This window comes from Papio anubis, chromosome 17 (assembly GCF_008728515.1).
Source record: "Papio anubis isolate 15944 chromosome 17, Panubis1.0, whole genome shotgun sequence".
Classification (NCBI taxonomy): domain Eukaryota; kingdom Metazoa; phylum Chordata; class Mammalia; order Primates; family Cercopithecidae; genus Papio; species Papio anubis.
The window spans coordinates 46,488,958-46,502,198 of NC_044992.1; the positions used below are offsets into that span (position 1 = coordinate 46,488,958).

General features: G+C 45.5%; 1 protein-coding gene and 1 long non-coding RNA gene across 6 annotated transcripts in view; one reads left to right on the forward strand and one right to left on the reverse strand.

The window, feature by feature from the left end:
• The first annotated feature begins 567 nt into the window (after positions 1 to 567).
• Positions 568 to 3,583, forward strand: LOC116270984. The gene is made up of 2 exons (XR_004179280.1): positions 568 to 1,058; positions 2,471 to 3,583. It is a non-coding gene; the product is annotated as an uncharacterized LOC116270984 (long non-coding RNA).
• The window catches only part of MED1 (mediator complex subunit 1), a 51,121-nt gene continuing 39,152 nt past the window's right edge, over positions 1,273 to 13,241 (reverse strand). For all 5 annotated transcript variants that reach the window (XM_031657064.1, XM_031657062.1, XM_031657061.1 and 2 more), the window contains one exon: positions 1,273 to 7,718. In XM_031657064.1, coding sequence (XP_031512924.1) covers positions 4,463 to 7,718 — 3,256 coding nt within the window. In that variant the 3' untranslated portion in view covers positions 1,273 to 4,462. The remainder of the gene's footprint in view (positions 7,719 to 13,241) is intronic.

The following is a 13,241-nucleotide window of genomic DNA, read 5'->3' on the forward strand; positions in this document are numbered from 1 at the left end:
GAGCGAGTAGGCGGGGGCGTTTTCCCGATGGAAAGAAACACTTCATCATACTCCTGGGCTCCTTGTATAGAAGCTGATCTGTGTCATCATATTATATTGTTTTAACAAGTCTGACCTTCAAGGTTTCAGAATTTATGACCAAATTTCCACGAAGGAATAACCCAGGATTTTGTAGTTGTGTTGCTTCTTCTACGAACAACAAACTACAAAATCATGTCCTAAGCGTGAACTATTAGAAACTGTATAATAAATTCCAGCAGTCCTGGCAGGAGCAGCAGCACTGCTAATTGTATGCTTCCAAAGCAGTTATGAGTTGGTTTTCCTCACACCCCTTTTAATTAGTGGTTTTAGCGACTGACTTGTTATGCATCTAAGAAATTAACAAGAGCAACAAGTGCTGCAGATCTTTAAGAATAGGTGTATTTTAGCTGGAGGGCATATTACCAAACTCTTAAAGCACTGTACAAACTTTTTTTTTTTTTTTTTTTCAGACAGAGGCTCAACTCTGTCGCTTAGGCTGGAGTGCAGTGGCACGATCTCGGCTCACTGCAACCTCTGCCTCCCAGGTTCAAGTCTCCCCAAGTAGCTGGGATTACAAGCGCGCCGCACCGCGCCTGGCTAAGTAGAGACGAGGTTTCGCCATGTTGACCAGGCTGGTCAGTAACACTTGACTACAAGTGTTCTCCCACCTCGGCCCCCAGAATGCTAGGATCTTTTTTCTTTTGTAGAGATAGGGTCTCCCTATGTTGCCCAGACTCGTCTGCAATTCCTGGGCCCAAGTGATCCTCCAGCCTCCTCCCAAAGTCCTGAGATTACAGACCTCATGTGAGCCACCACGACCGCCCCCTTTTTTATTAATCCTAGAGGGGGCTTCGTAAAACCAGGGACCTAGCTTCAGAAAACTCATTCTCAGGCCCACAAACCCAGGTCTGTCTTCTCCTCCTGTTCCAGGTACTTTTAATGTTTTTGCTTAACTTCAGCCAGTGGAATAAAAAAGCTTTTCCATTCTGTCTCATCTAAGAGCTGTTTTCTCCCAGCAAAAACTACTGATGCATTTGGTGAGTAACACTGGCAAAGGGTAGAAAAACTGGCCTACAGATTAATAGAATGAAGGCAAGTTTCACAGGTCTGTCAGTTACCCATTCCAGTGGACCCATTTCAAGTAGTAATCAGGGAAGACATTTACTTTTGACTGACTCTTTAAAATTGACTGGAGTTTTGAACAAATGAAAAAAGTATTCAAAGTCTAAAATTTTATTACACACACGCAAATTACTTTTTATCAAAGAAGTTTATTTGCATGTAAATAAACAGGTTATTTTGTAATGTTTCGGGAAAAAAAATCCCACAACAGATTTCATCTACTTTCAAAAAAATGAAAAACCCCAAAGTATTTACAGAACGGCCATATGCACAGAAAACCAAATTTGAAAGATTTTTTTTTTAAAAAAGACCCTCCCCAGCTGCTCCTGATGTACATTTTTAAACTCAAAATTTTAAGCTCAGTTCTTATAGCTGAACATGTTTCCCAATCTAGCTTCTGAGATGTTAAGTACTTCCTGCCCCTCCAAAAACTAACTCAAGGATAGAAATGTATGGGGGGCAGGAGAGGAGGGGAGAAGGAAAAAAAAAAAAGAGACTGCCCAAGGATTGTGAATAATGTTTCCTATACTGACATCTTTAAGTGACTCAACTGTGGATACTGTATGACTCACTGGCTTCCTGAAAGGGCTTCTGAGAATTCATGATATTGCTGCACTTAATTTTCCGATCTAGGCCTGAAGAAGGAAAATCTTTCAAGAGTCACCAACCTCAAGCCTGGTTTTGGCAATTATATCCTGCATTGTTTGTCCCCACCACCCCACCCCCCACCCACTAAAATACTTCTGTTTTAAGACACATTGACATTGAACCTGAAATCTTCATGTACATCAGAGCAGGTTATGACCAAGAACCCCTAATGTTAAGCCAAAAGACAGAAGAGGAATCAGGTCAAACTGAGAATACGTAAGACACCAGCAGCAGAAGATAGGTAGAAGTTGACTTCATGTCCTTGCCTTCTTTTGAAACAGAAGAATGAGTACACCTAGACAGGAGGGAGGTGTCCCAGGCTTGGTTTATTCTGCCTCTTCTCCTCCACCCTGTGGAGAAATGCAGTGCTCCCTGGTTCTCAGGCAGGGTGAAGCAGTTTAGCCCCGGCTCCCTGTTAAGCAAGTTCAGATGCTGGGTCAGTGTGGGGGTGAGCCCATCGACAATTCAGGGGCTTATCCTTCATCCAGATCCTAACTCGGGATTCTTTGATCTGGGATGAAGACAGAAAGAGAGAAAAGCTTCCCAGTTTACTCATTTTGGTATTTGTTGGCCCTGCTTGGGGGAGCTGAGCCCCTGATACTATTCAGTACATTCCCCATAAGATTTTCCCCACCCAGAACAAATTTTAAAAACCACGTAACTTTTTTTTTTCCTGCAGAAACCAACTGGATAGGATTCAAAACTAGGTGACAAACTCGTGAGAAATCCAACCTGGCTGAATGTCTGAGAGGCTGCTACTGTATCAACATCACAAGATAAAGCACTCTGGTATCACCTGCCCATATCCTCCTTAGTGTCACCCAAGACATTTGACTCTGATATGGTAACTGATAACTTTTTTTGCTCCACTTTGCAATGTTTTGTTTCCTACATCTTATTACCTTGGGACACAAAAGTGGCAGAGTTGTTGAGAGCTGATGACCATAAAAAGGAGAACACTAGAGGAAATGAGACAGGAAAGAAAGCCAAAGCTGATTTTCCAACTCTATGCTGACTCCAACCTGCAGAAAGAGCTGAATATAGAAATCTTCTTCCATATATGATGAAGTCACTCCACTTATGACATAACACACAGAGGAATCACCTGGCTTTTTTTTTTTTTTAAACCCAGAAGAGTTGTGCTGGGGACCATGCCCCATCCCGCTGATACAGATCCTGAATGGAATAATCAGGAATGGCACAGTGCAGGTGTCAATATCAAAGTAAGGCCGCAGAATTTTTGAGAGGACCCTCCAAAAACTGAGAACTTCTGTTGCACTCAAAACAGTCTCCTGGATTTCTATATTTTTATGTGAAGGGCTCTTATTGATGTCCTCCAGAATCCAGACTCAGACCTATTTCTCCAAAAAGGTCCAATTGGGTTGCTACATAGTAGCAAGGGTTTATCTTCATGCTCACCTAGCATTCCAGGCCCCCATTACTTCAAGTGAGCTTGAAATTGTTTTAAGTGAACTATGGCTGCGGATTTGTTACTGTTTTATCTCAGGGAGCATACTGTGGAGTGATTTAAAGTTTGGACTCCTTCTCCTTGTGATGAAGAGAAACAGTGAGTCCAGCTCTTAGGAATGGCATCAGTTCTCCTGCAAACAAAATGCTGGGATGCAGACTTTTGGCACATTGTGGAAACAGGAGAACTATTAATTCTGTAATGGTTTTCATGCCACCGGGTCAGGAAGGCTGTCACTAAACCTTACTGCATCTGAAAACGTGTTTACATCCCAACAAGCCACCTTAGCTTTTTTTTTTTTTTTTTGAAAGGAAAATGAGATTACAAGTCAATACCTCCACAGGGAGGTAACTCCTAATATTCCTATGATCTCTGAACCCTATTTAAACCCTCCTAAAATAAAAATATCATTTTGGTTTTTCTATTATATTTAACTCTAAAGGCGGGCTCTGACCAATCTGCTTGGGCTTGATGCTATAGTATTAGCACAAGCTATAAGCTCCCTACCACCATATAAGCCTTGCTCTTCGGCCTCCCATCATTTTGAACCCTAAACCTCATAGATTTAGAACGAAACACTGTATAAAAACAAACAGATAAAAGGTTAAAATATTACAAATAAATAGCTAAAATAATCTTCCCTCCCCCAGTCACTCCTAAGAAACAGACACCAAACATTACTTAAGTGTCCAAAATGACCAAAGTCCTTCATTTGCCCATGACTCAAATGGACAACTACCCCAAACAAAGTTGAACAACCTTCATGCAAATGCATCAAGGAATGTATTGCTTTTTCATTTTCTGCCCAGCCCTTCATATACATGCACTAAAATGAGTTTAAAACATGGCCTAAAAATGGAAAAAGGGAGAAGAAAATATATATGAATATTTCCCACAAAACTGTTTCCCCCCCTTCCCTCTCCCTACACCCCTCCCACCCCCCTCCCTTTCTTAAGCAAGTATTTTAACTTTTTCTTTCTGGCATAGGAACAAAGACTTCTTGGTAACCAGAATCAAACACTGTGGTTTCTTTAATAGGGTCTGGATATGCCTTTCTAATTCACCCAGCTCGATGTCAAAGCCATGCCATTTAGGATTCTTAACCAAATCAGACCTGTCTGACTCACCCCTTATGGTGGTTTGCCTATAAACTTATCAATAGTTTCTTTTCTCTGGCCCTGTTTCTTTTAGGAAATAAGGTTCCTAATTCCCAATCAGGGCCACATCCATAAGATCATCATCTTCCTCCCCAATCATAAAGTCTGGGCTGAGCCTTGAGGGCCTATCTGCAGATAAGATTGTGTTACTTGTCATAGACAAGGACTGGTCTGAAGAGATGGGTGATTTGGACCAACTCTCTGGCTTGATGCTATGAGATTTTTTCTTGTCTCGGTCTTTGTCCCGGTCTCGGTCCCGGTCCCTATCTTTGTCTTTTACTTTCTTCTTTTCTTTTTTGTGCTTCTTATGTTTCTCTGTGCTGTATTCAGGAAGTGGTCGGATACCATCATCTGAGCTGGGACTATTCTGATAAGATTTCTCTGCTATGGAGGAGCCTGACTCACTTTCACTGTCCAGATTCTGGGGGGTATATGCTGGTGACTTACTATGGCTAGGAGAGCCACGCTCATGCTTTGGAGTGGAACCACTGATGAGTGGAGAGCCATAGTTTTTAGAAGAAGCCATCTGAGGCCTAAGCCCTTCTCCACTACTTTCCCCAGGTTTCTGCAAAGTCACTTTGGCTTTAATGCTGGGGGAGCCTCCATCATGCTTACTGATGATAATTTTTGCCACACCTGTGCTCCCCACATTTTTTGACTCTGAGGTCTTCTTAGAAGAATCCACTGAACTCCCAGAGGTGGAAACCTTTGATTTGTCTTTATCACTTTTCTCACGCTTGCCCTGAAACTCTCCTCCTGACATGTTATGTTTAGAGGACATAGGATGGCTGGAAGAATTTGTGCTCACCCCCATCTGGCCGTCCAGTGGGTCTTCACCCCCAGGGCCACTGGTGACAACCCCATGCTTCAGTTTATCTATGACAGCTGTCAAGGACGGCTTCTTATTTCTGCTGGGAGATTTTCCTTTGGAACTCCCATGCTGGTTTTGAGAGGATGACATGGAAGAGCCACTTGAGGAAAAGGAGGAGGAAGATGCTGTACAAGAATTAGATGATGGGGGAGTTTTCTGGGACAACGAGCCTGAGGATCCTAACCCTGAAGATGACTTCATGCCAGAGCTTGAACTAGTTCCAGACATATGAGAACCACCAGAACCTGAACTGATAGGGGACTTGGCTTTAGAGGATGGAGGAGTTCCAGGAACAGGCTTCATTGGAGAGGCAAGCTTGTCAGAGCCTCCAGGTGGCCTTGAATGAGAAGGGGATATGTTTGGTTTACTTAAAGAAGGATTCATAAGTGATGATGGCTTTCCTTGAGGTTTCATCTTGGTGCTGCTAGAGCCACTGCTCAGTCCATGCTTGGTAATGGGAGAGGAGCCTGGCTTCCCCCCAGACTGGGATGAATTTTTGGACTGGCTAGATCCAGAAGACCCCTGGCTAGAATACATACTGCTGCTTAACTTGGAACTTGATGAGCCTTCTGATTTACTGCTTTTCATCTTCCCTGAGGTGGAAGCAGAAGATGAGGAAGAAGAGGAAGAATGGCTATGGTGGCTTTTGCTGCCTGAGGAAGACACAGAACCACTGCTGGTATACTGACTGTGAGAGGAAGGCTTGCCCACCATCACTGTTCCCTTAGGAATCTGAATAGTGATTTTGGGAATGGGTGGTGTGGCAACACCTGGGGGAGTCTGAGATCTTCCTGAACTGCCTGGAGATTTAGATCCACCTGTACTGGTAGGTGGGGTAAAAGGTCGGTTAGAAGAACTATGAGATGGAGACTTTCCCTCAGTGTCTGCTTTCTTCCTCTTTGGAGGCTTATCTTTGCTTTTCCCATCATTAGAAGGGGTCCGACTGCGTTTCCCTGGTTTGCTGTCTAATCCTGGCCCCGCGAGAGTACTATTACTGGTGCCATTGCCTTCCTTTACCCTCTTTTGAGTCTTTTCTTTCCCTAAGTCCCCAGTGGTCATTAAAGGACCCTGACTACCACTGTGATGCTCCATAAGATCTGCAGGACCTAAAGCTTTGCCAGCTACTGATATAATACTGAAATCAACTGTGTCAGCTTGGTTATTGGCCTTAAACTTGGTCTCCCCATTATCACCTCCAAGCATTGGCACCCCCAAAGTATTTAGTGCCTGAGATGCAAATCCTTTGAAATCATCATTATCCCCACTTTGGCTGCTTTCATCAAAATATTCTTCTCCAAAACCACTTTGGCTCTGGCTGTTCAATAAATCAGGATTGAAATCTACTCCATCATGAAAAAAATGATTGGTAGGAGAGTCACTACTGGGGCTTCCAGCAGCATCTGCAATAAGATCAGCTGGATCAGTGTATGGATTTTCATTATTGTTAGTTTGAAAGACATCAGAGTCAAAGAGGGTACTCTGAGAATGCCCAGAGCTTGAAGAATCTCGAAGAGGGGTGCCAATAGCTGGGCAATCATCACTAGTGCTGGGAAGTTTAGAAGCTTCTTCTGCAATGTCTGAAAGGATGTCAGTTACATCTGGGCCAATGCTGTCTGAACTGGATAGTCGGACCATCCTTTGAATACTGGGTTGGGGGTGAGGTACTGGTTGTGGGTAAGTTGTTGGGGGAGTGCTACACTGGCTTGGAGCTGGAGTGATGTGTGGTGTATCCAGTGTGTCAGCTGTCATGTTGACATCAAAGATAGGGTTCTGTGAGTCAACATCCATTGAAAATAGCTCCCTCTGAAAGTCATCTTCAGTCTGGTGCTTTGGTTTCTCGGGTGGTAATCTTGATGACTTCTTTTTCTTGGTCTTGTTGCTCCCCGAGCATATTTCCATCCGGGGTGAGCCGGAAGAGGAGTTCTGCCTTTCTAAAGGGCTGCTTCCATAAAGGGTTGAGAAATCCTGGGCAGGATTATCTTTAAGAAGGTTCATGAGCATCGGGTGGTTCTTGGTGTTGCCGGCCATCGAAGAGACAGGTGGCGGCGTGTGATGAGGAGGGGTCGGACTCGAGCCAATGGTAGACCCCCCGTTCCCTGTGATTTGCAACAAACTGGTAAGAATTGGGTTCTGAGACACCTTGCTGAAGTCCTCCCCATGGCCCACCGACTCATGCCGATCTTTGATGCTCATGCTCATATTAAACAAGGTGGTAATGGGACCCCCCGGAAAGGTGTTGGTTGGTGTAGTGGTACCACTCATTGGGTTGTTGCCTGTGGTCATGCCATACCCTGGGCTGCTAGCCGGGGGCAGGTTCTTTTTCACCATGTCTTCAACTGTCTCTGCAATGAGGGACAGTGCTGGGGTGTCGGCCTGAATGGTTTCAGCTTTCCTCCGAATAGCCCTCATCGTCACAGGGATGGACATACATCTGCAAGATAAAGAAGAAAACAAAGTTAACATTTCAATAGCTGCTGAATGAGACCAGAGATTTAGATAAAACATCAGAGTTCTGCAGTAAGCAGTTTTCAGGTCGGGCAAATCGTATAAGGCAAAAATAGTTCTATCAAATACCAGAGCTTTGGGTAAATACATTATAAAAATCTAACCCGACATAAAATTGTCAGCCTCTTATGAATCACACAACAAAAGCAAACTATAAACAAGAGTCCAAATAATTGAATTTCAAACTGAACTAAAAGAAAATTGGTAATAATGGAACTCAGAAAATGCCTCCTTAGGGGCCAGTCGCAATGGCTCACGCCTGTATTCCAGCACTTTGGCAGGCTGAGGCAGCTGGAACATGAAGTCAGGAGATCGACACCATCCTGGCCAACATGGTGAAACCCCATCTCTACTAAAAATACAAAAATTATCTGGGTGTGGTGGCACGTGGCCTGTAATCTCAGCTACTTGGGAGGCTGAGGCAGGAGAATTGCTTGAACTAGGGAGGCGGAGGTTGCATTGAGCCAAGATCATGCCACTGCACTCCAGCTTGGTGACAGAGCAAGACTCTGTCTCAAAAAAAAAAAAAAAAAGCCTCCTTAGGTCAGGCGTGGTGGCTCACTCCTGTAATCCCAGCACTTTGGGAGGTCGAGGCGGGTGGATCACTTGGAGTCAGGAGTTTGAGACCAGCCTGGCCAACATGGTGAAACCGTGTCTCTACTAAAAATACAAAAAAATTAGCCAGCCGTGGCGGTGTACGGCTGTAATCCCAGCTACTCAGGAAAGGGAGACAAGAGAATCACTGAAACCTAGGAGGCAGAGGTCGTAGTGAGCCAAGATCGTCCCATTGCACTCCAGCCTGGGTGACAGGGCAAGACTCCATCTCAAAGAAAATGTCTTCCTTGGGGGCTTCATATGGCAATTACAAGGATACATAATTTATTTTAATTAAGGAACCATTAGTAAAATCTTGGCTGGTCAGAGTGGCTCATGCCTGTAATCCCAGCACTTTGGGAGGCCGAAGCAGGCAGATCACAAGGTCGGGAGTTTGAGACCAGCCTGGCCAACATAGTGAAACCCCATCTCTAATTTAAAAAAAAAAACACAAAAAAAATTAGCTGGGCGTGGTGGTGGGTGCCTGTAATCCCAACTACTTGAGAGGCTGAGGCAGGAGAATTGCTTGAACCCAGGAAGCAGAGGTTGCAGTGAGCCGAGATCACACTACTACACTCCAGCCCAGGTGACAGTATAAGACTCTGTCTCAAAATAAAAAAAAGAGAAATATTCTCTAAAACCTTACTGACTTAGATCCCAACCTACACCAGCAGGTGCTATTTTGGCCGGGCTGTGGCTCAAGCCTGTAATCCCAGCATCTGGGGAGGCCTAAACGGGCGTGATCAATTTAGTCGTACCATCCTGGCTAACATGGTGAAACCCCGCCTCATTGGGTTAGCTGCAGTCGGGAGGCTGCTCGTTCATCCAGGGCACAATGATCGAGACCATAACACGGCAAACCCTCGCCTATTAAAATACAAATTACCGGAGGAAGATACTGGGAGGAGAATATGAATCGTGAGTGAGGAGTTGAGATCCACACCAGAAGCCTGGTTATATTAGAGAGATCTGCCCCAAAAAAAAAAAAAAAAAAAAAAACAAAGAAATACAAAAAAAACTAGTCAGGCTTAGGTGGCGCATGCCTGTAGTCCCAGCGAGGCTGAGGCCAGAGATGCGGAACCCGAGGCGAGTTTGCAGAGCTGATCCGGTCACTGCACTCCAGCTCGGGCGACAGAAGCACCGCCCCAAAAAAAAAGTGCTATTTGTTATAAATCTGTGCCAAAGCATTCTATTTTCCAGATAAATTTATATTCATAAACCTCCGCTTGCAAATGTTGCTCTAAACAGCGTCGGCAAATTTTTTTTTCTTTTTTTTTTTGAGACGGAGTTTTGCTCTTGCTGCCCAGGCTGGAGTGCAATGGCACGCATCTCAGCTCACGACAACCCTCTGCCTCCCAGGTTCAAGTAATTCTCCTGCCTCAGCCTCCCCGGGCGGCTGGGATTACAGCCATGGACCATCACCCCAGCTAATTTGTATTTTTAGTAGAGACAGGGTTTCTCCATGTCAGTCAGGGCTGGTCTCAACTCTTTTTTGATGAGTCCGCTTGTGCTCCCAGGCTGGAGGCAGTGGCGTGATCTCGCTCACTGCAAGCCCGGGCCTCCCGGTTCACGATTCTCCAGCCTCAGCCTCCCAAGTAGCTTGAGACTACAGGCGCCTCACCACCACGCTCCGGGTTAGTTTTTTTTTTTTTTTGTATTTTAGTAGAGACGGGTTTCACCTTATGTTAGCTAGGATAGTTCCAATCTCCTGACCTCGTATCCACTCCGCCAAGCCTCCCAAAGTGCTGGGAGGTTTGAGCTTAACAAGGCCTGCCTGGTCTCTTTAACTTCTTTTTTTTTTTGAGACGAGTCTCAGCCTCCTGCCACTCCAGGGCTTATGCAGGGCTTGATCTCAGTTTCACTGCAGCTCCGCTTCTCCTGGTTCACAGCTTATTTCTTCAAGCCTCAGCCTCCCAGTGCTTGGGACCTACAGCCCCGCCACCTCTGTGCCTGCCAGTTTTTGTGGCTCTTTGGCTAGAGGTTCTTACCCAAGTTAGCCAGGATGGTCTCTCATCTCCTGACCTTTGATCCGGGCCTCCGCCTCCCAAAGTGCTGGGATTACAGGCTTGAGCCACCGCTACCGCTCCAACTCTTGACCTCAGGTGATCCTCCCAAAGTAAGCAAGTTGATTATAGGCGTGAGCCACCACACCCAGCCAGCAAATTTTTCTTTGTTTTTTTTTTTTGAGATGGAGTCTCGCTCTGTTGCCCAGGATGGAGTGCAGTGGCACGATCTTGGCTTACAGCAACTTCTGCCTCCCAGGTTCAAGCAATTCTCTACCTCAGCCTCCCAAGTAGCTGGGATTACAGGAGCCTGCCACCACGCCCAGCTAATTTTTGTATTTTCAGTAGAGATGGGGTTTCACCATCTTGGCCAGACTGGTTTTTAACTCCTGACCTCATGATTTACCCACCTTGGCCTCCCAAAGTGCTGGAATTACAGGGGTGAGCCCCCACACCCGGCCACAAATTTTTCTTATAAGGTCATGTAGTAATATGTTAGGCTTTGTACTTCATGTTTCCTGTTCACCTACTCTGCAATATTACCTAGAAATCTGCCACAGACATGTAAATGAACAGCAGTGTTCCAATAAAATTTATTTACAAAAATAGGCTGCCAGACCTAGCTGTAGAAAAATCTCACAAAATTACTTATTAATGGTTCTGGGATGCATACTGGCTTAACTATCTTTCATGCAACAATTAAGTTGGCTTTTTATTTGAGATGGCATCTTGCTCTGTCTACCAGGCTGGGGTGGAGTGGCACAATCTCAGCTCACTATAGCCTCTGCCTCCCAGGTTCAAGCAATTCTCCTGCCTCAGCCTCCTGAGTAGCTTGGATTATAAGCACCTGCCACCACACCTGGCTAATTTTTGTATTTTTATTTATTTATTTAGTTTGTTTGTCTTGAGACAGAATCTCACTCCATCACCCAGGCTAAAGAACAGTGGCGTGATCTCAGCTCACCACAACCTCCGTTTGTTTGTCTGTCTGTTTGTTTGTTTGTTTTGAGAAAGAGTCTCACTCCATCACCCAGGCTAAAGAACAGTGGTGCGATCTCGGCTCACTGCAACCTCCGACTCCCGGGTTCAAGTGATTCTCCTGCCTCAGCCTCCCAAGTAGCTAGAATGACAGACAGATACCACCATGCCTGGTTAATTTTTGTACTTTGATAGAGATGACATTGCAACATGTTGGCCAGGCTGGTCTGGAAGTCCTGACCTCAAGTAATCTGCCCACCTTGGCCTCCCAAAGTGCTGGATTACAGGCGTGAGCCGCCACACCCAACCTAACATTTAAGCTGTGAAATCTGCTCAGGCAGACACAGTAGCTCATGCCTGCAGTCCCAGCTACTCAGGAGGTCTAGTTGAGGGGATCACCTGAACCTCGGAGGTCGACACTTCAGTGAGCCGTCATCATGCCACTGCACTCCAGCCTGGGTAATAGAGTGACACTCTGTCTCAAAATTTAAAAAAAAAAAAACAAAAAATTTAAAAATGTCACATCTATGAAGAACGATAGGTAAGAAAAATATCTGTATTTTATTATGGCTCTCTCCTGCCTTAAAGTACCATAATTCCAGGCCTGAAGTTACCTACTTTACTTCCTATTACTCTTATAGTAATATTATTGTTATTATTATTACTTTTTTTTTTTTTTTTTGAGACGGAGTCTCGCTGTGTCGCCCAGGCTAGAGTGCAGTGGCGCAATCCCGGCTCACTGCAAGCTCTGCCTCCTGGGTTCACGCCATTCTCCTGCCTCAGCCTCCCGAGTAGGTGGGACTACAGGCCCCTGCCACCACATCCGGCTAATTTTTTGTATTTTTAGTAGAGACGGGGTTTCACCGTGTTAGCCAGGATGGTCTCTATCTCCTGACCTCGTGTTCCGCCTGCCTCAGCCTCCCAAAGTGCTGGGATTACAGGTGTGAGCCACCGCGCCCAGCCATAGTAATATTATCTAAAAAAAAAAAAAAAGCTGGCAGGTGCGGTGGCTCACGCTTGTAATCCTGGCACTTTGGGAGGCTGAGGCAGGCGGATCACCTGAGGTCAGGAGTTCGAGACCAGCCTGACCAACATGGAGAAACGCCGTCTCTACTAAAAATACAAAAATTAGTCAGGTGTGGTACACATGTCTGTAATCCTAGCTACTCGGGAGGGTGAGGCAGGAGAATCGCTTGAACCCGGGAGGCAGAGGATGCAGTGAGCCAAGATTGCACCACTGTATTCCAGCCTGGGTGTCAGAGTGAGACTCCATCTCAAAAAAAAAAAAACAAACAAAACCAAAGCTCAGATTACTTTGAATCCAAAAGCAGAGAAGGGTGACATGAAAGCAATAACTAAATTGCTCCTTTATTTGAAATTCATGTTAATACTGAAAACAACTTTTTTTCCTTTTATCTTTTTTTTTTTCTGAGACGGAGTCTCATTCTGTCGCCCAGGCTGGAGTGCAGTCGTGCAGTCTCGGCTCCCTGCAAGCTCCGCCTCCTGGGATCATGCCATTCTGCCTCAGCTTCCCTAGTAGCTGGGACGACAGGTGCCCACCCCCACACCAGGCTAATTTTTTGTATTTTTAGTAGAGATGGAGTTTCACTGTGTTAGCCAGGATGGTCTCTATCTCCTGACCTCATGATCCGCCCGCCTTCGCCTCCCAAAGTGCTAGGATTACAGGCGTGAGCCACCGTGCCCAGCATTTTTTTTTTTTTTTTTTTTTTTGAGACGGAGTCTTGCTCTGCTGCCCAGGCTGGAGTGCAGCGGCGCGATCACACTCACTGCAAGCTCCGCCTCCCGGGTTTATGCCATTCTCCTGCCTCAGCCTCCCGAGTAGCTGGGACTACAGGCGCCCGCCACCTCGCCTG